The sequence below is a fragment of the Pseudochaenichthys georgianus genome, unplaced genomic scaffold, assembly GCF_902827115.2.
Source record: "Pseudochaenichthys georgianus unplaced genomic scaffold, fPseGeo1.2 scaffold_463_arrow_ctg1, whole genome shotgun sequence".
In the NCBI taxonomy this organism is placed as follows: domain Eukaryota; kingdom Metazoa; phylum Chordata; class Actinopteri; order Perciformes; family Channichthyidae; genus Pseudochaenichthys; species Pseudochaenichthys georgianus.
Window position 1 is genome coordinate 201,207 of NW_027263027.1, and position 24,997 is coordinate 226,203.

At 41.5% G+C, this 24,997-nt stretch overlaps 2 protein-coding genes across 2 annotated transcripts in view; both read right to left on the reverse strand.

Annotated features, from left to right (window-relative positions):
* pkp2 (plakophilin 2) overlaps window positions 1-4,724 on the reverse strand; it is a 30,497-nt gene extending 25,773 nt beyond the window's left edge. Inside the window, exon 1 of the mRNA XM_034078678.1 lies at window positions 4,472-4,724. Coding sequence (XP_033934569.1) covers window positions 4,472-4,640 — 169 coding nt within the window. The 5' untranslated portion in view covers window positions 4,641-4,724. The remainder of the gene's footprint in view (window positions 1-4,471) is intronic.
* A 1,041-nt stretch (window positions 4,725-5,765) lies between these two features.
* Window positions 5,766-14,301, reverse strand: LOC117442732 (diphosphoinositol polyphosphate phosphohydrolase NUDT4B-like). The gene is made up of 4 exons (XM_034078679.1): window positions 14,194-14,301; window positions 11,407-11,451; window positions 11,049-11,136; window positions 5,766-8,695 (listed from the first exon to the last, which is right to left on the reverse strand). Exons 1-4 carry the CDS (start codon window positions 14,245-14,247, stop codon window positions 8,475-8,477), a joined length of 408 nt encoding a protein of 135 aa, XP_033934570.1. The 5' UTR covers window positions 14,248-14,301; the 3' UTR covers window positions 5,766-8,474.
* Window positions 14,302-24,997: the final 10,696 nt, after the last annotated feature.

Consider the following 24,997-nt stretch of genomic DNA (forward strand, 5'->3'; position numbering starts at 1 on the left):
TGATGTGTGTATGTAAGGAAATCTAAGCTGTCCTGAACAAATAGTTTTTACTTTTCAATGATGACTAACACAGATGTTTTTTTAGCATACAAATACATAATACATAAGGGCATATGTGACATGTCCATCTCCCTTCCAGCAAATTAATGAAACTGCAGGAACCTGTTGAACAGGCGGGACTGAGAGCATGCATTCCACAGGAAGGCCTGTATTGATAGTAAATGATAGCAGACCTTCACACAGACCATGTCCTCTGATAGAGACTGACAGGTGTAGTGTTTGGTAGTCAGAGAGACAAGATAATTAGAGATAAGATAAAAATGTATGTTTATTTTTATTAGCTTTTTCACTGTTGTCAGCCTGTATGTTGCATGGTTTTATTCACTTTTTAAATGTAATTTATTTTTAGGGTTACTTTACAAGATCTGTCAAAAGACTATATTTTTTTATTATTTTTAATTATTAGATTTATTTATTTTTAGAAATTAAGTGTTTTTTTCTAAATTCAAGTAATGTTTTATGAATCTATAGTAACTTAAAGGGCACCTATCATGCTATTTGTAGGCAATATACAAATATATAAAAAGCATGTCTATGAAGTGTTTTGCTCAAAACACCAAACAGATCAGCCATTCAAGCCATGCCTCGTATCCCTCTATTTCACTTCCTGTTTCAAAAGTGCTGATTTTATGTATAAAGCTTTTTAAAAAAATAAGAATTGATAAAAAATAAAAAAGGAGGGGTCTGAGCTCATGCGGGACCCGGCAGCTACTGTCTAAACTAAATGCTGCCGTGATGAAACGCCATATCATGGATCATCAAGGATCTGAAACAGTATGGAGCTCAAAGGCTTTCTCTCTTGCCGGTTACACCACAAGGTGAGTTCCTTTTTACTTCCTGCTTCTTCACACACATGCTCTCCAGTACAGGTTAGCTCTGAGTGTTAGCCATGCTAATGTAAACACCGACCATATTAAGTCCAAAACAGTCGGGCATTGTTTCTGATAGCAACGTTTCTGATTGGGCCGTGGGTCCACATTTCAGATATGACGTCATATCGGACACAAATCTGGATCAGCTCCGTTGTTCCCCGTTTTTAGAGATTTGGGTACGGAGGAAAAGAGAGAGGGTTTTATTTTCTGACGCTGCGTGAGTTCCCCGACACACCGGGGACACATGTATAAAAGACGTCAAAAAGTGCATTTTACATGATAGGTCCCCTTTAAATAAAATAAAAAGAAGATTAAATAAGTAAAATATTGTTTTGCAACTTAAAGGTCCCATGTCATGCTTTACCGGTTATTACCCGTCCCCTTTGTTCGGTGGTGGTGGTGGCGAAGTCCATAGGGACTTGGCTTGGCAACTGGAAGGTCACCAGTTCAAGTCCCGGCAAGACCAAGTGTAAAGTAAACGAGGTGTCCCTGAGCAAGGCACCGTTCCCGAACTGCTCCCCGGGCGCCGTTCAAAATGGCAGCACACTGCTCCTAACCCACGGGGATTAATAAAGTATATCAATATCGTTATGTAGGTTTTTCTGCATGTAAACGGTGTGCAGAGTCACAAACCCTCAAAGTACACCCTGTCGCGAGTAAAACTCTAACACAGAGAAGACCTGTCTGCTGCCCCAGAACGCCTCGTTGGACATTTCTCTTTTTCCATTGTTTACTTCTTGGGTATAGTGACGTAACGTAACGGCCTTCCTTACACACACAAACTCGGCGGGACGTTGCTGCTGCGAGGAGCGGGACAATGTGAGCTGGCTCACTGGTGAGCACACACACAAACTCCCAGCCAGGCTGCGGGTGTGTGTGTGCTCGGGCTGGTTTCGGGCTGGGTTTCGCTGTATTGCAGACGGCCACTGGGCTCACAGGGAGGGGGGGGCAGGAGCTCCAACAAGCCGTTTAGGACAGAGAGTGAATACACACACTATAAATCTATTCTAGTCGACCTCAACTATGGAGTTATGATCAGTAGAAATGGCCATGACATGGGACCTTTAAGTATTTTTATTTTATATTGAATTTTGAAATACAGTACATAGTTACACCTGTCCTGATTTTATTTGCTTAAATAAAATAAATCAAAGAGTTTTAGAGAAGCTAAGTGAGTGCAAGCAGACACTACTTTATTATAAGAGCCTCCACGCCAAACTTATAGTTGTCTGATACAGTTATTTCCAAACTAAAGGGTCAAATGAATCTTAAAAATGACCCTTCTCAGTGTACCAAATCTATGAATCAGAATCGAGTTTATTGACAGGTACGTTTACACATAAGGAATTTGCTTTAGTGGATGACAGTGCAAACATAAACAACATAAGAAAAGAATTGGTACGACGTCAAAAATATAAGGATTATAACAAGAACATTTAAAAAAGAACGCACACACTACATTTAAATATACAAAAGAACCGTTAAACAAACTGGAGTGTGTGAACATATCAGAGAGCCTTTGTGTGATAGCTAGTGTAAATAGGGCCTCCATTCATTCACAGGGATGCAGATAAGTTACCATTTGACACAGGTGTACAGCAATAAGTAACAGTAGTTACAAAAACAAAAACAAGTGTAGCATGAAGTGTAATAGCAAGGTGTACCACACCTATGAAACTGGAGTGTGTGAACATACGTTTTTTTTTACTGCACATCAGGCACTGCCCTTTTTCTTCCTCCAGAGAAAGCGCCCTTTTTATGGGGTGCTTTTTTCATTTTTTTTTTTCATCCATCCATCTTCTCCCGCTTATCCGTGGTCGGGTCTCTGGGTATCAGTTCCAGCAGAGAGCCCCAAACTTTCCTTTCCCCACATCAACCAGCTCTGACTGGGGGGTCCCAAGGCGCTCCCAGGCCAGCGAAGAGATATAATCCCTCCACCTGGTCCTAGGTCTACCCCTTGGTCTCCTCCCAGCTGGACGTGCCTGGAACACCTCCCTAGGGAGGCGCCCAGGTGGCATCCTTACTAGGTGCCCGAACCACCTCAACTGGCTCCTTTCGATGCAAAGGAGGAGCGGTTCAACTCAGAGTCCCTCCCGGATGACTTCTCACCTTATCCCTAAGGGAGACACCAGCCACCCTGCGGAGAAAACCCATCTCGACCGCTTGTATCCGCGATCTCGTTCTTTCGGTCAGGACCCATCCTTCATAGGTGAGGGTAGGATCGAAAATGGCCCGGTAGACAGAGCTTTGCCTTCTGGCTCAGCTCTCATTTCGTCACAATGGTGCGGTAAAGCGACTGCAGTACCGCTCCCGCTGCTCCGATTCTCCGGCCCATCTCACGCTCCATTGTTCCCTCACTCAATAAATGAATATATATCTACTGCTGTTTGCGCACAGTTTCCCTTTCCAAAAATATATTGATTGAATACAAAATAAAAATATCAGGTCGGGAGATTAGACTGTGAAGTTCCGATGCGCTCTACCCTCCCTCCCTCCCTCCTCAGCGGTGCAGACAGTCATCAGCAGTCACTTCAGACAGACAGGTAGCAGCACCTCCCACCTTTCAGTCCCATGTTATGCCGGCTTTTCTTGGCTTGTTTGAAGGCGAGTGGTGATGAACAAATCACTAAAGCTGCCAGTGAGTTTACAGCCAAAAGACAAAAATAAATATAATTAGGCTAACTAAGGTAGTCTACTAGCTAATGGATAAGTTAGCTCAAGGTTTAGCTAAGGCAACTTATCATGGGCATACAGGCTGATGTACTGTACTTAAGGGGAGACACTACAGGTGAATGCAGTAAAATGTGTATATCTAATAACGTCATCACAATTGCCACATTGATATGCAAATTAAAAGGATAAAAAAAAAAAAACATAGCACCCCAGATAGTTACTTACGTCAAGTCAGTATTTTCCCTGAAATGTTGTGTTTAAATATGCAGATTAGCTTTATATCTATAAATGAATTCAGACAGGGTAGTAAAACGAACACCATTTATATGTGTTTTTTGGAGGTTTTCTTTCCATTAGAGTGAAAGAAAACATGAAAGCAAAATAGACCAAAATAACAAAATTACTAAATAAGACCATTGTCTCTGTGTTAATGATTATTTTGTACAATTATGTTGAGTATTAAAGAATTGCGTGAGTGTGAGGGTATTAAAATGAATTGGTTAGAGACGTGCAACTATATTTAACTTTTTGGTTACATTTTTTATAAATGATTATGGGAAGTGCCCTTTTTCTCACTTGAGCTCCTGCCCCCCAAAATGTCTGTGCACGTCCCTGCTGCACATATTTTATATTTTATTCCATTCTGTTTCAATGTAAATGTTACTATAGTGTTCTTAAAATAGTTCTCTATCAGTGTTTTTTTTATTCTTGTTTTACTTATATGTATGCACCAAGTCAAATTCCTCCTACTTGTCAACTGGTAACAAATCCGTTTCTGATTCTGATTATTCTGATATCTGAGAGCCTTTGTGTGATAGCTCGTGTAAATAGGGCCTCCATTCATTCACAGTGTTCAGGTACATTACCATTTGACACAGTCTTTCTCGTCTTCCGGGCCAGAGTGAGCTGGACCTGCTGCTGGACTCGCAGCTGGGACTCAAACCCGGACCAGGGACCGGGCAGAGCCAGGCTGCTGTCCCCCAGAGCCAGACCGTCCTGAGCGGGTAGAGCAGACTTAAAGAACACCTCGTCCATCGTGAGCTGATCCAAACAAGTCTAGGTTACCTCGGTCGCTTCATTTGACTCGACAGGTAGAAACTCGATGAAGTCCTGCTTTGTTGTTCCTCTGGATGATATGACGCATAGGGGCGGGACTAGAGGAGGGGCGGGGCTTACAGGAGATTCACCTGAGGTGTCAGGTGACGGTGCAGGCAGGGATCGTTATCGATTACAACCAGGGGCGTAAAGTACATTTACTCAAGTACACAGGTGAGAGAAGTAGAAGTAAAAGTAGAAGTACCAGAGTACTCAGTATAAGTCCTGCATTCAAAATGTTACTCAGGTAAAAGTACAAGAGTATTAGCATCAACATATACTTAAAGTAGTCATTGTGCAGATTGGTCCATTTCAGAATAATATATATGATATGTTTTATAATTATTGATCATTAAAGTGTTCTCAAAGCTGGTAAAGGTATAGTGGAGTACACCATGTACCTCTGAATTGTAGTGGGTTAGAAGTAAAAAGCAGCACAACATTGAAATACTAAATTACAAGTACCTGAAATGTGTAATTAAGTACAGTACTTGTAGTAAATGTACTTAGTTACTTTCCACCTCTGGGGTTAAGTCAGCTCAAATGGGCCACTTTCCGGTCCATGTTTTATTACATCATCTCCTTAGCCGTTCTATTCTTATCTTTATTGTTAGGCTTCACTCATAAAGAAAAATCAACCTGAGCATAATAGGGTCCTTTAAAGATGTTACGACTTGTTTAATAATCACCGCAAACAGAACTGGATTCTCGGTAAAGCTCCTTAAGGCTTACTATAGGCGTGTTAACTTGTGGATTTATGCAAACGTGGTTCCTGGGTAAAAAAAAAATAGTTGTACAGCTCTGTGTCATCTGACTCTGAGCAAACTGTCCAACCCAAAACTGACCTACCTGTACAGGTGCTCATCCCTGAATGGGGGGCGTTGGTGGGAAGAAACACACATTTTACCCTGAGGCCTTTAAAGCAGGTTCATCTAGTCATGACTCAAAAACATTAACGTTTTCCATGTGATTAAAAAACACAGCTGAGCTACTGAAATATTTACCAAATCGTGGACATTTCTGAAACAGAGCATATGGTATAAATAAACGAAACTTCCGCCACAGTTACAACAAGATTTTTCCTCTTTAATGCAATCTTTTCGCAAAAAAAACATCGTTCCAGTCCTCGTGTCTTTTACATTAAACGTCTCTGTGCATAATACTCATGACGAAACAGTGAGAAATCTTCGCTCTGGATACATCCGTGTGACATAACAGACAGCCACGCATCCAAATCCCAACATTTAGTGGACGCCGGTGTCGTACATTGTTGAGCACATACATTTCATCGTGGTGTTTTAATTTAAATCTCATGCTTTACTCATAAAAGACTCATTCAATGACCCAGGCATCAGTAGGTGGAGGAAGGAGGTGTTTCAGCATTAAATATAAAGATGAATGGGTTTAAATTAAATGTTGTGTGAGATGGTGTTTTACTCTCAGTTGAATCACAATACCAAAAAAAGTGCGTCGTTAGTTGTAATTTCAACCATGAAGGATGCAGTCAATTAAAAAAAAGCACTTTTTTAACATTACAAATGATTATATCGTGTAATTTCATGAATTATCCACCTTGATCATTATCATTTATGATGTACAGTATAACTTGACATCAAAAATGTTCCCATCTGACAATTTTTTTTTTATTTGGCACATAGTATTTCATGTTCATCAACCCACAATACACACACACACACACACACACACACACACACACACACAGGTTTGAGGTGTTTGGACTTTACCAGTCGAACAAGGCCAGTCGAGTTGATCAGATTTGTCAGATTTTAAGCAGATTCGACGAAACTCTGGGACGTTTTGAAGCATGGAGAAAACTTAAGAGATATGTCACACTCCTTCTGAACAGTGGGAATAAACAGTAACATCAACATGTGTCTGTAAGCATTCCCTTACTGTCCAGACTTTATTTACCAAAAACTCTACTTCCCTTTATATTGTAACAAAATCTAATGTTATGATTTACACCTATATTCGTTTTTCAGTTAATATTTTCTTTACCCCCCAAATCTCTAAAATGTTAAATATTAAGTCGTTAATTTTCCCCCCGATCTAATGTTTATATACCATCCTGACAAACTTGTGAATTTTGCCATGTCATGATTTAAAATGCACTAACTCCTTCACAGTTAAACCCTTGGCACATTGTCAGCAATACAAATACTCTGTACACACCGCTCTCGTTTGTTTTCTCCTACACATAGTTAAAAAATATATAAAATATTAAGAGACAGGTACATTCAGGTTAAAAACACGTTCAATGTTTCTCTGCAAAGCTATTTACAAATCTCTAGAGTCGTCATTCAGCAGTCCACACAGGAGGGAGTGAGAGTCTCTTTTTCAGCGACGATATATGTGACAAATAATTACAAAATAATGACCTGAAGTGGGACTTTCAACCGCCAATTTGAGCCATTATGGATTTGGATTTCTGTCTTTTTGATGAAAAAGTAGGTTCGAAAACTTTCAAAGGATCATTTTATGCCTTTAATTGAGCACCCAGAATTGCGCTTGTTCAGGCAATACCAAAAAAACACGACTTTCTATTGATATAAAATGCATTACTTCTACATTTTGAACCAGTGATAGCTGTGTTTTCACTTTGAAATAATGAAAATACTTCGTAGTTGCAGCCAAGGCGCGAGTAATCCTAGTTACAAGCAAAACAACAATCATATTGTACAGGGAAAATGTTATTTTGTGATATCGCCTGATAGCACCATGAGACGTGATATAACAGCGTCATAGTGATTTAGAGAGCAATTCACTTCAGAGCATCTTCATTGAAAGACAATCCACTTCTTTAATTAGCACATTTGAATAGAATCAATGACCCTAAAAGCACGTCGAGTACCTTTAAATACTTCCACTGTGACGGCATGGGAACGGTAACACAAGGTTAATGCTAACGTCACGAGACATGGGCTGAATGTTAACCAGGAACACAGCAGTGTCGTGTTAAAGGATATCGATCACATGACTCAGCGTTTTCACTTTACCGAGGTATCCACTCACTGATGTCGTTATTTACTTCGTTTTTAAGCGCCATTTAACCGCCATGCCACTTCCTTATCTACCTGAATGTGTTCTCCTGTTAAATCGTAGTCATTTTGATTTTATATACTTCATGCATGCCTTTTATATATATATATAGATATATATAGTGTTCTCTTTTCTTTGTTTCCATCTATACAATGTACATTTCCCCTTTTTGGGACAATCAAAGGACTTCCGATTCCTCCAATGTTTCGATAGGAGATGTTGTGGTGGCTTTGTCATCTTACATTTTAGGACCATTTGGATAATTAATGCTGACATGGTGTAAAGAAAATCCCTTTTTGTAGTGTAATATGAATATGATATATCCCTATGTCCTCATTGGTTGAGAATATGGAAACATTCCCTACATGGACATGGTCACTTACCCCTTGTATTGACTAGAAAGCATATCCATTCTGCAACAAAAAAAAAATGACGTCGGTGATTTAAAATGACCCGAAGACAACATTCATACAGATTCTGTGTAAGGCATTCCTTCGACAGCTCAGTAACTCCAGCAGAGTGTGGTGTTTCCAGCAAAAAAAAGTGTTCTTGAGATATCCACAGTTTTCCTGCTCCGTCACGCGAGACTGAATCAGTTCTGGTGATGGCTTTGGTCTGTCCTGCAGCTACGACTACAAGTTATACGGTAAAGGAAAGAGTCATTTAGATTCATGCAAGACTGTACAGGCGTTTTGAGTGACAGGAAGCTCAGTCCTATCTGCAGGAGGAGCCCAGCACGCTGCCCGTCGAGGGCGTGGTTGCCGTGGCGCTGTAATGGGGGTAGTTGTCGTTGGGGGGGGGTCCCGGGAGGATGGAGTTCCCGTTGGTGGGGGAGCAGCTGAGCTGGAGCCGGCGCAGGTAGTCAGCGTGCACCGGTTTGTGGCTCTGCAGCACTCTGATGGCCTCGTCCACCGTGAACCACTCCCGCTTCCGGCCTGCAGGGGGAGACAAAGAGCAGCGTGACACACAGGAAACACCCACTGACTGACCGACTACCTATCCATCTACCTATCCATCTATCCATCTATCTATCCATCCATGATCCATCCATCTATCCATCCATCACATTAAATATGTGCATTATTGCATACATGTACGAAACAGAAACTGTGGATAGAGCCGGGTTCAAAGACATGTTACTAACTGTTATTTTTTCATCATATTAAAGAGAATTTTGATTCCATAAATCTGAAAGAAACTGTCAACGGCATAAAAAAAAAATCACAATTAAAAAAAAACGTACATTAAGATATATTTTCTTTGTATTGCACGTTTTCTGAAATGTTATCTTTATACATGCAAATTAGGCATTATCTAGTACTGATGCTAAAATGCTAATGCTACGTTCTCATGAATTTAGGTTGTAGTAAAATAGACAAGAAAATGACTGGAGGCAAAATAGCTCTAAAAAGTAGTGTAGTAGCTTGAAAAGGATGTCCTTGTATTCCTAAATATATTGCAATAATAAATCAATGCTATGCTATGCCTGATCGAACATCGTGTCAAAGCCATTGTGTCTAGCTGGCATGTATACGATACAGAATAAGGCAATTATAATCTTTAATATGTTCTCTTATCTTTTACGGGGAGAAATGGTTCACTGAAAGTAGGAAGCGCCATGTGATGCAGAGCTGAAGTGTTTGCAGAAGGCCTTCACAACAGGAAGTGTGTGTGAAGCCAATTGGTCCGCACCAATACATATAATGGTCATGAAATCAAAGCGTGCCAACATGTAGTAATAAACCGTGTGTGTGGCGCAGTGACAGGTGGAGGATGCTCCCCAGTGAGAGGATACAGAGTGAAGCCTACATGCTACTGACAGCTGGAGCATCCTGCAGACAGAGAGAGGATTTATCTGCTGTTGTCACTGCGTGCCCCAACACCAGTATAATCTCTGGCCTTCACATTAATACAAAACATGGTTGTGTAAAAGCTGTCGAGCGAGGAGAGACACAGATATGGAAGTAAATAAGAGACGTGAGAGCTTGATTTAACAGCCTGTAAATAACATTAGCGTTTTAATCACCATTGAAGACGTAGATTAGGAATATGTTACTTTTAAAAGTATGCATTTTAATGTATTTGTTCTGAATTCTCCTCCTGAGCAAATTTAGAAATGTCTTGATTTGCGATTACAAAAAAAAAAAAATCTTAATTTCAGATCTAATCATTAAAGTTAAAAATGACCAATCCAGTTCGACTGATGTTCAATTTGAAAATGCAGCTTTTAAAACAGAAAATCAAAGAGATGTTGTATTTTAAATTTCAATAAGACAAATCCATGTAGATACTTTGTTCTGGTAGTAATGTAGAGACTATGTTTTGATTGGGATAACACACAATGCCAACTCAAGCCAAGGGGCCTAAAGAGTGTGTTTATAGAGCCTTCTCCATCGCTGCCCCCACCCTCTGAAACTCCCTCCCACAACATATCAAAGACTGCACTGACCCCCCCACTTTCAAAACACTGACCAAAACACACCTCTTCAGACTGGCTTTTAAGTCTGTGAATTATGCTGTATTGCTGTTTTAATAACTTTTAAATGTTATTTTATCTTGTTCTAATAACTTTTAAATTCTATTTTATCATGTTTTATCACCACTGTAAAGCGTCTTTGAGCACCTGGAAAAGCGCTTTGAAATGCAATGTATTATTATTATTATTATTATTATTTACCGTACTTTTCGGACTATAAAGCGCACCTGCATATAAGCCGCAGCAGCTACATTGTCCGTCTCTCGTTCTGTCTCTCGGTTCCACTTTTACTTTGGCGCGCTACCTGTCTCACTCTTTTCCGGCCTCCAGCTTTTCCTGCTGGAGCCCGCCGCTTAAAGGTGGCGGGCGTGGACCGGTCCTAGAGCCCATAGAGTTAAAGGTGGTTAATTTGACCTGTAATATCCATAGATTTAGGAGGTTCCCTAGTGGCCAATAGCTGTACAAACAAAATGGGGAAAAAAGTCGCGGCTTATAGTCCGAAAAGTACGGTACTTTAAATTGAAAATGTCAACACTGTTCTTGTTGTCTATCGTTTGAATCCTTATGGTTGATTGCACTCACTGTACGTCGCTTTGGATAGAAGCGTCAGCTAAATGCAATGTCATGTATTTAGGATCTCACTGATGACAGACATCAATGCCAGAGTCACGGTCTGGGCGGGTAAATATATTTCTATGACATCTGTGGTATTTCACGATCAATTACTCAGTGGCTTGTAAACACTCATGTCTCTTATTTGCCTAAATACAGACACCACAGCCCCTGCAGACACTCGTGAGAAGCTGCCGTACCGATGTTGACGGAGTCCTCCCAGGCCTCCAGGGTCTCGGTGACGGTCAACACGTAAACGTACGTCCGGTGCTTCCTGTCCTGGTTTTGCTGTAGAAATCAGACGAAAATGAGACTGAATGATCATAAAAATGGTGGTGGTTAAGGTTAGTTGGTTTATATAGCGCATTTCAGACACAAAGGCAAAGAAATGAGTTAAAAAAGAGACATTGTGAATACACATTGCAAGAAGCGCTGAAGAACAATGTTAAAACATAGTTTGGACAAGCAAGGTTTGTAGCCTTGATTTTAAAGAAGGGATGGACCTCAGACTCAGCACTTTCGATGCAAGTAAAGTAAGATAAAGCTGTGAAATCTTACCTCAAATACTCCCAGCAGACGTCCTAGCTGACCCTTCACACCGGCCTGAGGAAGTAAATCACAAATCATTCGAAGCTCACTTCTTTCCAACACAAACGGACAGAAGAGGACACAGAAAAGTTGATCTAACACAGACTGTGTTCTGCGTCAGAGCAATGGGTTTTGTGTTTTACTTGTGAATGTTTTAAAGGACTAGCTGTACTGAGGTCTCTGTACCCTCTCTGGCTTTGATCGGATGTAGTAATGCTTGACAACGCTAAAACCTTCAGAAGTACATTACAGAATAACACGGAGGTCTTTTTTAAAGTTCGCTTGTGTCCTCCGAGGCCTCACAGCTACTTGAAGTAAGGTTCTCTTAATGATTTCTAAGTGTATTGATCAAGGACGTCCAGCAGTGCTGATAAAATCATTTCACGTGAAATCCTTGAACACGGCATGAATCCTGAACGACTACCAGTGCGGAAATGTAATTATGTCTCTTTCATAACCCCTTAACAGTTGCTTTATTAATTCACAGGAGTCACATTACTGGCAGGGTACATGACATCCATCCCCTGCTCAGCATACTTCACAAGTGTCAATCTGTCCCACCAATGCGGGGCTGCGGGATTCATGAGGGCTCAGGAATCCAACGAGGTGCCGAGTTTAGATCGCTGACGTTGCTGAGAACACAAGGTTCCCGATCGGAGGGCCCTCAGTCACTCAGATACTGACACCGTGGCCCCCTGAAGGTCTCACCCTCCGCATACTGCCAACAACTGCTCCTGCTCTACTGGAAATGGACATCTGCACCGCAATGCATGGGCGGATCTAAAGGGGGGCCGAAGGTGGCCAGTGCCCCTGTAACCATGAGTGTAATGGGAATTGAAGCGGTCGATCTTCCCTATATTCCAGTTGCCATTATTAGAGGTAACACTGATCTTTACGCCGTCAAAAACAGATGCATTTCCGGTCGTTGGATGCAGTTTAGTTCAATCTTTATTAAAGAGTTCGAACAATACCCGACCCTTTTTTTGGTCACCTTTGACCCCATTTATACAACCTGTGTACTTTAACTGTAAGTCAAGTGTTCAAAAATAATATTGTATTGTAAATCTAAACAAAATAAATCAACATGCCAACAATTAACATAAATGGCTCCTACAATGAGCTTTGACTGCCTGTGGCCCCCCCCCCCCTCCAAGCAAAGAATTTAAGGTATAATGTTAATACCATTTAAGGTAGCATTGTGCTGTTACTAGCCAAAGTTAACTGGAGTGCATTTTGTCTTTCATAATGTCATTAAATACAATTTTGCAACAAAAAAAAGAAACGCCAATGATGGTAGGTTTTTTGTGCGCTATGACTATATCTAAAAAGGCGTATTTATAGACGGTTATTATTATACTTTTCTGTTATTAAAGTCATCATCACCTGTCGATAGGTCTATAAAATGTCAGTTTATAGTGGAATCAATTGATATCTTTTAATATTTCGCTGTGTCATGTTTCTAAGGTGAGAAGTTCAGTCATCCGGGAGGGACTCGGAGTTGAACCGCTCCTCCTTCGCATTGAAAGGAGCCAGTTGAGGTGGTTCGGGCACCTAGTTAGGATGCCACCTGGGGGCCTCCCTAGGGAGGTGTTCCAGGCACGTCCAGCTGGGAAGAGACCAAGGGGCAGACCTAGGACCAGGAGGAGGGATTATATCTCTACGCTGGCCGGGGAGCGCCTTGGGACCCCCCAGTCAGAGCTGGTTGATGAGGGGAAAGGAACGTTTGGGGCTCTCTGCTGGAACTGCTACCCCGAGACCCGACAACGGATAAGCAGGAGAAGATGGATGGATGTTTCTGCCACTTTTCCATGAACATGTTAAGATTATCAAAATTGTTTGTAATTATTTTTCTAGCAACTAATCGATTAGTCTTAGATTAGACTTATTGTTCCAGCTCTACCTGCGACAGGTGTTGCAAACAAGCTATAAACACATACTTTCATGGCGATAGCTGTTTTTAGTTGATCTCTCTGTATATGGTTCCATCCCTATCAAACAAACTGTGAAAACACATAATAGCCCTGTTTGTAGCCCTGTAGGAGATCCTGCAGTTTATAGAGTTGCATGACTGAGGTCTTTTACAAAGATGCTTTAACACCGAGGCATTTACACAGCGAATAGTTCCATGCTCTGATACCTTGCTGGACGGACAGATGGTGTTGGGGTGAAGCTAAGATCAAAACACGGTAAAAACAACTATTCTTTGGGTGTTCAACTGCCAAGTTCAACCATCTATAAATATTTTGATGTATCAGCAAGACAGGTTTTAAAATGTCAGTACGTTGTCTGTGTATACATGTAGTGCAAACTGTGTACAGTGTAAGTCGTGTGTGAATAAGCTATTCTCTTTTATCTTGTACTAGTGTAAATGGGACTATGTTGTATTTATCATTTGTTTTATCTTTTGTTGAACTGCAGGACCAAGGAGTCCAAAACTAAATACCTTACGTGGACAATAAAGCGTTCAATCGTATGTTATTACACGGCTTAGTTAAATACTCGAGTCTGATTGGTGAGTTCCGACATTTAAGAGGTTGTTAACACTCGATAACACACCGCTGCTAAGCAAAAAAATTACCGTTGCTAAGAAGGATGTAGGGATAGAAGGAAAGAGGTTAAAAGACGGAGAGCTGGCGGTCATTGTTGCTATTATCGCTGCACATTATCCCTTATGTATCGTACAGCTCAGTTATCGATTGTACAGAACAACCTTATTTTAGACGGGGAGAAACTTAAAAGCTTTGATTTGTTCCTCACCTCCTCGAACACCTCGCGCACTGCGGCTCCACACGGCTCCTCCTCTGGCTCCATCCCCCCCCCGGGCACAATCCACTGGTCCGGGTGCCGGCTGCTGCTGACCAGCAACACCTGGAGAAGAAAGCACATGTTTCAGAAGTGTTGGGTTATTGTAAAAAAAGGCCAAATATTGTCGCCTAATCAAGACCGGTAGCAGAGACTATAAAAGACTACATTTCCCACAATGCCACCCTCTTAAGAGACACAGATATGGGCAACCTGTGAGAAAGACTGCACCGAGACAGTTTTTAACCGTTATTTTATTCTATCCTACACAACTTCAAGAAAGAAAGAACATCCAAGTTGTTTATAACTTTATTTGAGTTTTGCCTCTTTGGTTCTTTCTTTGTGAGAAAATAACGCATCAAAAATGTCTGTTTAAGGCGTCCAAGTGGCTCGATTGGAAACAAAAGGGAGGAAGCCACGACACTAACCTTTATTTCATTGTAAAATTAAGTCACATTTAGACACAAATAAACATGTCACATAAAGTGGAAGCTAAAAGGTCCCCGCGGTTCAGAGGGGGGTGCATTCATTCACACTTATTACATGGCTTAGTTGAATACTCAATTCTGATTGGTCAATTCAGAACACGTGACACGTTGTTAATACAGTAGCACAGACCGCTGTCAAGGACTTATTGACCGTTGCTAAGGAGGATCAAGAAAGAGAAAGTAAAAGACGCCAGATAAACCACCAGAAGAAGGCAGAGAGGAAGTAAACACTCACGGTACGTCCACACAGCAGCTTTAAACAAATCTTCCAACGCTTCTCTGCCCATTGACTTTGAATGGGGATGACGTCACTTTGCCTCGCTTTTCGCCGAACTGCATTGTGGGGGAGCGAAGCGAAGATTTCCAGGATTTTCAGGATTCAAAAGTTGAGCAATGTTCAACTTTTGGAGCTGAGCTGGAAGCGCCAGCCAATCAAACACGTCTATGCAAATCTGACAGTAGAAGCGCTAGCCAATCAACCGCGTGTAAGCAGGGAGAACCAGACCGCAGTTCATTTCCTCATATTCCAAACGAGAAGTTACGGTAGCAAATCACCCGGTTCTTTACGACCAGAACTATTAACGGAATACAAACCGAGGAGGAACCAGGCATGGAGGGAGGTGGCAGAGACAGTGGGGGAAACTGGTAGGGTTTCGCCTGTTTGGGGAGTTTATATATATATATATATATATATATATGCTCGCATTAAATCCCCGGGTTTTTTGCTTTGTATTCGGGGGCGGGAGAAGATTCATGTGATTGGTTGTTGGTCGCAAAAAATCCCCAAGCTGTCAGACACGCCCAGCTCCAAGATGTTCAAGCTTTTTGAAAAGCTGCTGTGTGGACGTACCGTCACAGGAACACGGTATGGGCTCTGCAGTGATTAAGGACTTGTTAGTGGATCAGAAACTGTGAACAGAGTTGGACAGTGCTGCCGTAAAGTTGTTGTTGTTGCAGTTTTTTTTTTCTTAGCGGAAGAAATACGATCATTTTTATGTCAATAAAATCATTTCAATTCATATATGGAGTCGATTCCTTAATTAGTTTTAGTACATCAGGCTGATCAAGATGCCTCCGCTTCGCTCCCGATCTGCCTGTCGGGTGTGCTTTTCCCCATGACGACCGCCTCGCTGCACATTATCCCTCACATAGAAACTGAGGCCTTGACATGAGACATGTGACCTTTGACCCCTTTGACTCTCAAGATGATTGGTGTCTTTGCTATTTATTCTCTGTTGCTGCTCACAGGAGCCTAAATACACCACACAGTTCATAGCTTTAAAATGTTGAGGCGGTATAAATGTTCTCCTGGAAGTGATCGACTAATCGATTCAAACTATTTATATTTAATCTGTGAATATTTACGTTTTTCCTTTATGACATTCAAGTGAAAACTATGATTCGTTGTGGACAAAACGAGACATTTGAGGTCATCATGTTGGGCTTTTGAGAAACACAATAACATTTCTGGCATGTATGTATAGACCAAATATCTCAACGATAGATCAGGAAAACAACCCACAGATCAATTTCCAACGGAAATAATCGATAAATTGCCACCAATGGAATATATAGGAAAATATGAGATTGATTAATAGACAAAAAACATACTTTTACTCCAATTACTGTAAAATATCAGTCAAAAGAAGTTAGCTTCCTCAAACCAGAGCGAAGTGAAACATTTTGGGACCGTAGCACCGTTTTTGTTTGTACATCGTTTTTCTCAGTGGCTTCTCGTGTCTGTCTACATTTCATATATTATTTGGGGGATTTTTATAACAGAAGCTCAATGAAAGCTGGTGGAGAAGCGGTTCCATACAGTAGGACATATCAAAAAGGTGTGAGCTCACTCAAACCACAGCGAACTGAAGATGTTTGGGACCTTTGCATCCGTTATATTTTTCCATTAAGAAAAATCCAGTTTTGTTTAGTTTTCGCCAATTTTGAAGATATTCTACAGAAGCTCAGTCAAAGCTGGTGTTATGGCGCGTTTCCACTGCAGGCCTCGCTCGGTTTGGTTAGGCTTTATTGGACCCGGCTCACTTTAATGCTGCGCTTCCATTACAGTTTAGGAACTGGGGCAGTTACTATAGTAACGCAGTGTAGGCGGAGCCGTGACGTCATCTTCAATGAGCGCCCCAGAAAAACAACACAGCCGTTAGCTGTTAGCACTCAGAGCTCACAGCTCCTCATATCTGTTCAGAAACTAGACAAAAGTTAAACAAGTACAAACCACAGACTGCCTGTGTCATGGAGAATACAGTCGCTGCTTTATTTATGTCTGTAGGCCGTTGGTGTGAGTGTGGACGGTCGGAGCATATATAACGTTAGCTTAGCAAGCTACATTTAGAAAACACGCATTTTAAAAGGTGTTTCTCTGCCGTCTGTCTGCAGACTGGTCAAAGCATTAATTCATGCTTTTACTAACCGGTATCAGTGTGTTGTTACTTCGGCATCATTTTGAAACGTGTATTACAATTAAATCACGGTCAAATATGTTCATCTTGTTGTAGTTGTAGCCCCCTTGCCAGCGATTCTCTCTCTAGTTTAGCATACTCAGCCCGACTCAGCCTGGTTGTTCCTGGCCCTAGAACCACGATTAATGGCGCTTTTCCACTGCAGCGGGTAGCTCGCTTTAAAGCGAGCTGAGCCCGTTTTGGTTGCGTTTCCACTTGGCCTAGTTTTGGCCCGGGGCGACTTTTTTCACCTTTTGTCTACTTTGCCAATAAACATATTCTACAGACGCTCAGTCAAGCAGGTGTAGAAGCGGGTTCCATAACATCCTTACAAAGCAAACAATGCCCTGTAAGCAATCAGGAGCCTCTCACATTCAGTCAGAGCTCTCCTAAGCGACTGCAGGGCTTTGAATTACTCTACAGTTGCAGAGTACGGAGATACGCTCGGATCAGATGTGCCCGTGTCAGCAGTTTGGCCCCGTCTCCGTATAGCAACCACAACAGAGCAGCTGCTGTAAACATTATCGCATTTTCAAGGAGCCGTTAGCTCATCATTAAAAAGGCAGACTGTGGCCGGACGGGGGTCGCCACAAAACCAACAGTATTAACTCTTGTCAGCGGTCATTTATTTGTGATTGAACGGCATTTTTATCTTGTCAGAAATGACCTCACAACACACAGCATAGGCAACACACATGCAATTAAAGCATGTTGAGCGGCTGGTATAACATATGGGGACATTTACCACCCGTCTGATCTCCATATCCAGTAATCTGCCAGTCTTACCCTAACTCTAATCCTAACTCTGTGTATGTAAATCTTAAATAATGGGATTGTGGGCTGCACCTATCTCGTGAAGGTTCACGGCTTATTCGGAAGCGTTCTTTCGCCAAACTCCACCAAACTATATTGCCTATTTTAAGTTAAGTACTAAGTAATAATAATAATAATACATTGCATTTCAAAGCGCTTTTCCAGGTGCTCAAGACGCTTTACAGTGGTGATAAAACATGATAAAATAGAATTTAAAAGTTATTAGAACAGCAATACAGCATAATTCAGATTAAAAGCCAGTCTGAAGGTGTGTTTTGAAAGTGGGGGGGTCAGTGCAGTCTCTGATGTGTTAAGTGAGCGAAATCAATCAATAATTATTCTGATAATGAATATACCTGAACAGCCTACATCGTAGCTTTCTTTCAACAGGGTTTAATTATTTCCTTTCGGCCCAGCTCAGCCCTAAGAGTGCTCGGCATCTCCCTTCACAGCACTGTTAGGGAGACAAGCGCAAAGGAAGGTTCAAGGTTGCTATGCAACAAGGTTATTGGGCTTTATCAACTAGCTTTGTTAGAAAGTGTTATCAACTTCAATTGACAAAATGTATGTAAAATGTGGCTCGCTAACACATGAATACTTGGAAACCCCTTCCCCTGACGGTGTGGTTTAGGATAAAGGGCCAGCGGGGCAGATGAAACACTACGAATGTAAAGCGTGAGGATTAGTGCGAGCCCGCTCGGAGACATTTCCACCAGGTGAGGAGGCTCGAGGAAACACACAACAGGTTGTACCGCAAGTGTTGGGAGTTAGGGGAAGGGGTTTGACACTCAGGTGCTACGACGTGTTTGGATAGGTTTGGTTTCTGGGGGCACTCAAACCACTGCCCTTTGCTGTCTGGTGTGTGTGAGTCTCTGAGTGTGTGTGTGTGATTGTGGTGCGCTGCGTTGCGTGTGTGTGTGTGTGAGTCTATGAGTATGGGTGTATCTGAGTGTGTGTGTGTGTGTGTCTCTGAGTATGTGTGTGTCTGTATCAAAGTGTGTGTGTGTGTGTGTGTGTTGTGTGTGTGTGTGTGTGTGTGTGTGGTGTGTGTGGTGTGTGTGTGTGGGTGGGTGTGTGTGCTGTGTGTGTGTGTGTGGGTGTGTGTGTGTGTGTGTGTGTGTGGTGTCGCTGAGTGTGTGTGTGTCTCTGAGTGTGTGAATCTCTGAGTGTGTGTGTGAGTGATTTTGTGTGAGTCTCTGAGTATGTGTGTATCCGAGTGAGTGTGTGTGTGTGTGTGTGTCTCTGAGTATGTGTGTGTCTGTATCAAAGTGTGTGTGTGTGTGTGTGTGTGTTGTCTCTGAGTATGTGTGTGTCTGTATCAAAGTGTGGTGTGTGTGTGTGTGTGTGTGTGTGGTGTGTGTGTGTGTGTGTGTGTGTGTGTGTGTGTGTGTGTGTGTGTGTGTGTGTGTGTGTGTGTGTAGCTGAGTGTGTGTGTGTCTCTGAGTGTGTGAATCTCTGAGTGTGTGAGTGATTTTGTGTGAGTCTCTGAGTGTGTGTTGAGTGTGTGTGTGTGTGTGGTGTGTGTGTGTGTGTGTGTGTGTGTGAGTATCTGAGGATGTGTCGGTATAAGAGTGTGTGTGTGTGTGTGTGGTGTGCGTGGTGTGTGTGTGTGTGTGTGTGAGCGTTGTTGTGTGTGTGTGTGTGTATCTGAGTATGTGCTGTGTCTGTATCAAAGTGGTGTGTGTGTGTGTGTGTGTGCGTGTGTGTGGTGTGTGATGTGTGTGTGTGTGGTGTGTGTGTGTGTGTGTGTGTGTGTGGTGTGTGTGTGTGGTGTGTGTGTGTGTGTGTGTGTGTTGTGTGTGTGTGTGTGTGTGTGTGTGTGTGTGTGTGTGAGGCCTAAAAGGGAAACCACCGTTGCCAATGGTCCAAAGTGGGAGATGTGCTACAAAACAAAAGCTTCCAGGACATCGAGGAACAAACCAATTTCTGGCTTTGTTTGTTCCTTTCTATCTTTTGGATTGTCGTGTGTCCGTCCCTTCAGAATACACGGCAAGCTGAATTTAGGCTTTGTTATTATGCATTTAGGAATGTCGAGCACTGAATCGACATATTACAAACGGAGTATAATTAGGAATTAGTTTCTTCACGTGTGCTTCTGAGATAAATACAGCTCCACATTCACAACAGGGAGCAGGCAGCTTCACTGTTTATCTCACAACGATAATCAAACCGGAAGCTTCTACTTCATCTCTCCAAGCTGCCAGTTTTCGTGAAGATGTTTTAGAAAAGTAGGGCTGCTCGTTTATACCAAAAATCATAATCTCGATTATTTGGGTCAATAATTGATATCACGATTATTACAAACGATTATCCATTTACTTTGAAAACATCAATTTATTGGAGAAATAAAATCTGACCAGTATATTTTTAACAGTTGAACTCCAAGTATAACTCAACTGAAAAACCAATTGAAAAAAAATAATCGTTTTATTTCGATTACGTTGTTTTCGTAATCGTTGCAAGCCATAATCGTAATTGCGATTTAAAATACGATTAATTGAGCAGCCCTAAATGCAAGTATTGTGACTTTCATTCAGAGGTCAGCTATAGGTGAATGTCATGGTAACGACCTTTTCTAGTGATCAAACCCAACATCAGTCAGATGCAAATAATTGACTTTAAACATTATAAGAATGAAAAAGGGAAATTGATATTTGTTTCTCTTAAGCCCGAAGGTCCCCGGCCGACGGGGACCCCTGATTTTTTTTTATACACACTACACAAATATCTTTAATATTTTTTTAAGAATATTTTTTTTTATTTAAATATTTTTAATTTTTTTTTTTTTTTAATGGAATGAATACCTATAGTGATTATTCAATGTAATACAATGATTTTTATAGTCTGGTATCTGAAAAAGGTCAAATGGCACTGATGGAACCAAATGTGCCCAAAGCTTATTCCGCCTGACTTTATTTTCATAAACCTCTCTAAAAAGGTCAAATGGCACTTGTTTTGCCTCAATCTTGCTGATACAGGGCACTTATTATATGTTATCATTTGGATTCCTAAAGCTTTTTAGGCTACTAACCCATCATTCAAGGTTGGTCTTCACTATAAGTAATGGGTTTTCTTTAGGCGGAGACAGGAATTTACATTTTTTGCTATGTTTCCATCTGAATTTACTTCTGACACAGAAACATCTATATTGATTCTGACACTTCTACATCCAACTCACAGATGTAAACCTTGCTTTGATAACAACAATTATTCATATAAACCTTTTAGAAGTGAAGTTACAGTCATTTGTTCTGGGAATGTCATTTTCGAGCCTGAAACCTGAAAAACAGGCTCGGGGTTTAACCGGTTAATGAAGTGAAGCACCTATTTTCTATTCTATTACTTTTTTCAAACCGACCAAGAAAGGGCCGGCTCGACAAAAAGCCAATGGGAATTTTCTATTGGATTTCAATATATTGCAGGAAATAAGCTCACGTTTATGATATTTACACGTGTGGTTCAACAGGATAATCTCCACATATTAACACCACTCACCTGGGCCCACGAGTTCAACACTTTTAATCTCAATCCGATCAGATTTTGAAATCCCATTTTTTGTGATCCAGGATCAGACAAATCGGCCAGATTTTGTCCCTGGAGTTCAAAGCAATTCAGGATAGGATCAGCCTGATCCAGATTACGACTTTTCAAGATGACTAGATCCTGAATATCAGTGCTTTAATCCTACCGAGCGCCATCTAGTGGACATGAAAAATACTACAAGGAAGACAAGAGACTTCTATTGTCCGCACTTACTTTTGAAAGGTGAGGACAGATGATGGACTTTTTTTTTGAAGATATTTTTTCTTTAATCTAAATTACATTTGTGTTTGACAATCTTTGTTGTGATACTTTTATGAGCATACACATTTATGTCATCAACATTTGGTTGAAAACAAAATAGGCCACCACAAACGTGAGCAAAAAATAAAATGTATTTCCCATGAAGGCTAAAAATGGTGTATTATTTCAGTTAACAAATGTTGCCATCTTATTTATATTGAAACATATTTAAAAAAATTGTACAGTACATTTTGCTCTGGAAATCCACCCCTCTGGTGGGATCAGGATAATCCATATGTTTGGGATCAAACTGATCCCAATCCTGTGTGTCGGTTTGAACTCGTTTTGAAGATTTGATCCGGATTAAAGCTTGGATTTATTTCCTGATCCGATCGGATATCAAAGTGATCCTAATCCTGTTTTTTGGTTTTGAACTGCCCAAAATCCAAATCTGATCCAATCAGATAGGGATTAAAAGTGTTGAACTCCTGGGCCCAGAAGTACAGAGCTAACATTTAGTCGTCGAATGTCGTCACTTATTAGCAATCGCCACTTTTATGAAACCTAGAAGCTTCAGTCATTCACGAGTGGAGTATTACTGACGTATCTTATAGTCTAGACTCGCATTCAGCTTGAGTTAACCGCAGACCTGATTTCAGGCTGCTCAGAAACCGTTGACCTCCAGACGAGGGAACCAGAAGAGGTCATTCCTGCACCTCTCCAGCTAACGATCAATCACTCAACCGTTACATTCAGTAAACTATCGACCGTGTATCCACTGCTTTGAGCCAACTATCATCCATTAGCTGTCGTTAACTATTAACCATTCATCCACTAATTTAAGCTAATTGGTTAACAATGTAACTTCTTTAACAGTTGATGTGACGGGAGGCGTGTGGCGCAGTGGAGTATTGCGTTGGTGTTCGGATCAGGGAAGCACAGGTTCAAACCCCACTGCAGTCAGCATGTCGTTGTGTCCCTGAGACCCAAATTACTCCTGTGGGGATTTCCCACAGTGTTGAGTATGTAAGTCGCTTTGGATAAAAGCGTCTAATAAGTAATATAAAAATGTATTCCTGTACTTCAACCCTTTAAACATTTTGTACAGAAGTTTAGACTTAATTGGTTACTTTCTAAGTACTTTTCAAGCACTTTCAATGGTAACAAGTCGTGTTCGGGCGTTCCATCCGACTTGTTTTAATGAAACATCTTTAACATTTCATCCAATCAATAAAACTACTCTACGGATCTTACCAAGAAGTGCCTGACCGAAAGGAAAAAGACAGAGTTTACACTCCGAACCCATTCTTTCTGAAAATGGCTTTAGCATTATAAAATAACTTCTAAAAGCGTGATTAGAAAAGCCAAAACTGAAAATCAAAACGAAGGGCAAAGGTCAGCTGCACTCTGAGCACATGACGCCCACTTATATTTGGAAAGAGGAGCAGGGTGGCGGGGAAACCCCAGAGTGAACACGGCCATGTTAACCAGACACAAAAAAGGGCGGCGAAACCTGAGGTAACATACAGTGAATATAATCTCCTCTGGGTAATGAAATACAATATGTAGACAAATGTCAGACTGCAGGTGACGCAAGCTAACCTCCCCTGATCCAAAAGGCAGTCTTGTGATGTTGGACCTGATTTACAAAAGACGACCACTCACCCCTAACCTCAATACCTCATTTTGAGACATCAGAATTATGGCTGGTAGTAAAACACGGGCAGGGATATTCTGGATGACAAAACTCCGCCTCCGCCTGCTACTCGAGGAGAAACGCCTGTAGCTGTCAAATAAAGAAGGCCTGTCCGCCGGGTGCCGCGGAGAGAAGATGATGGAAAGTCTTAAGAGGCTCAAGTAGCGGGGGGGGGGGGGGTCAATAGTGCTGAGACAGTGATATAGTCCCAGTGTTATACAGGTACCAACACATAAGAGACGAGTCGTAACGGGAGACAGTCGGAGAGCAGGAGATGCAGAACGCCTACATTTCTGACTTTCTGCTGAAGCCTACCAACTTCCCCCCCGACCACATGACATTTACAGTCTGCAGCAGGACTTTTAATATGTAGCCTCTGGGTCAGAATTATATAACACATGTGCAAGAACATATAACGCCTCAACACTCATAAGCACCACAGTATATTGCCCCCAAGTCATAAAAGAAACTAGAAATGTTCAAATGAAATGGGAAAAAGACACCTTGGTGATGTAAACCAGCTGCAAAATCTACATTATCACTATTGGTGGACTGGTTAGCAAGCATTTGCTTATTTACACATCCAGCTGGTATGAGACAACATGTGCCTTCATTTGGAGTCGTACGTTCGTCCGCCTGACAAATAGGAATCCGATATTTACCTGATTTTACCCTTTTTTGGTCTCCACCAACTTCCAAAGGAATGCTCGACTATATGTTACCAGCTAGCCGCTAACTTTGTCTATCTGCTGTTTGCGGTTGGATTTAAAGAGCTTTATTTGTAAAAACAGCGGCCTGCTATAGCTGGAAACAACATCAATAGCAGCTGTGAGAATGAACCAAAACATTAAAGCTGCAGGTCAGAAACTAATACAACACATTTCTGTAAAGAGTCAGATCCTGTCTCTTGATTAGTCACTCAGAGAAACCAATCTTAAAAACACACAGCCATTTCATATATTTGGAAAAGCAGCTCTGAAGCCACACAGCTTTACTTTTTACTGCATTATGGTGATTCGCTGAACTCATTTCATTTCACAGAAGCCCACCCACACCATTGTGGCTTTCAGTCAGAATAACTTCAAAAACTTTAAATGTCTACAACCTACCACTGCACTATAAGTATGTGAAATAATTAATAGAAGCTTATAGCGCACAGTTAAAGCCACTAACACGCCGCCCCTCTGCATTGTTCCCGTTTTCTCCTGTTGTGAGTTTAATTGCCGTCAGAGTACCTCGCCCTGGGCTCAGCTTTCCGCTTTCCTCTCCAAAACCGTCCAACAGCATGCTCTCATTTCACCACAGTTGTTTCTCCTGTATCTCGGAACGGAGGCGGGTGTTTAAGGAAAGTATTGATGACACAATGCCCCATATCTCAGCTGATATAGGCATAACAAGGCCATTGTTCGCAGTCCTTATCAGAGCCTCAGATTGGTTCTCTTCCTGGTGATTGAAGACGGCCCTGCTGTTGTCACAATGTACTCTGACTGTCCTGTCTTATGATAACAAGTTTACACACAGAG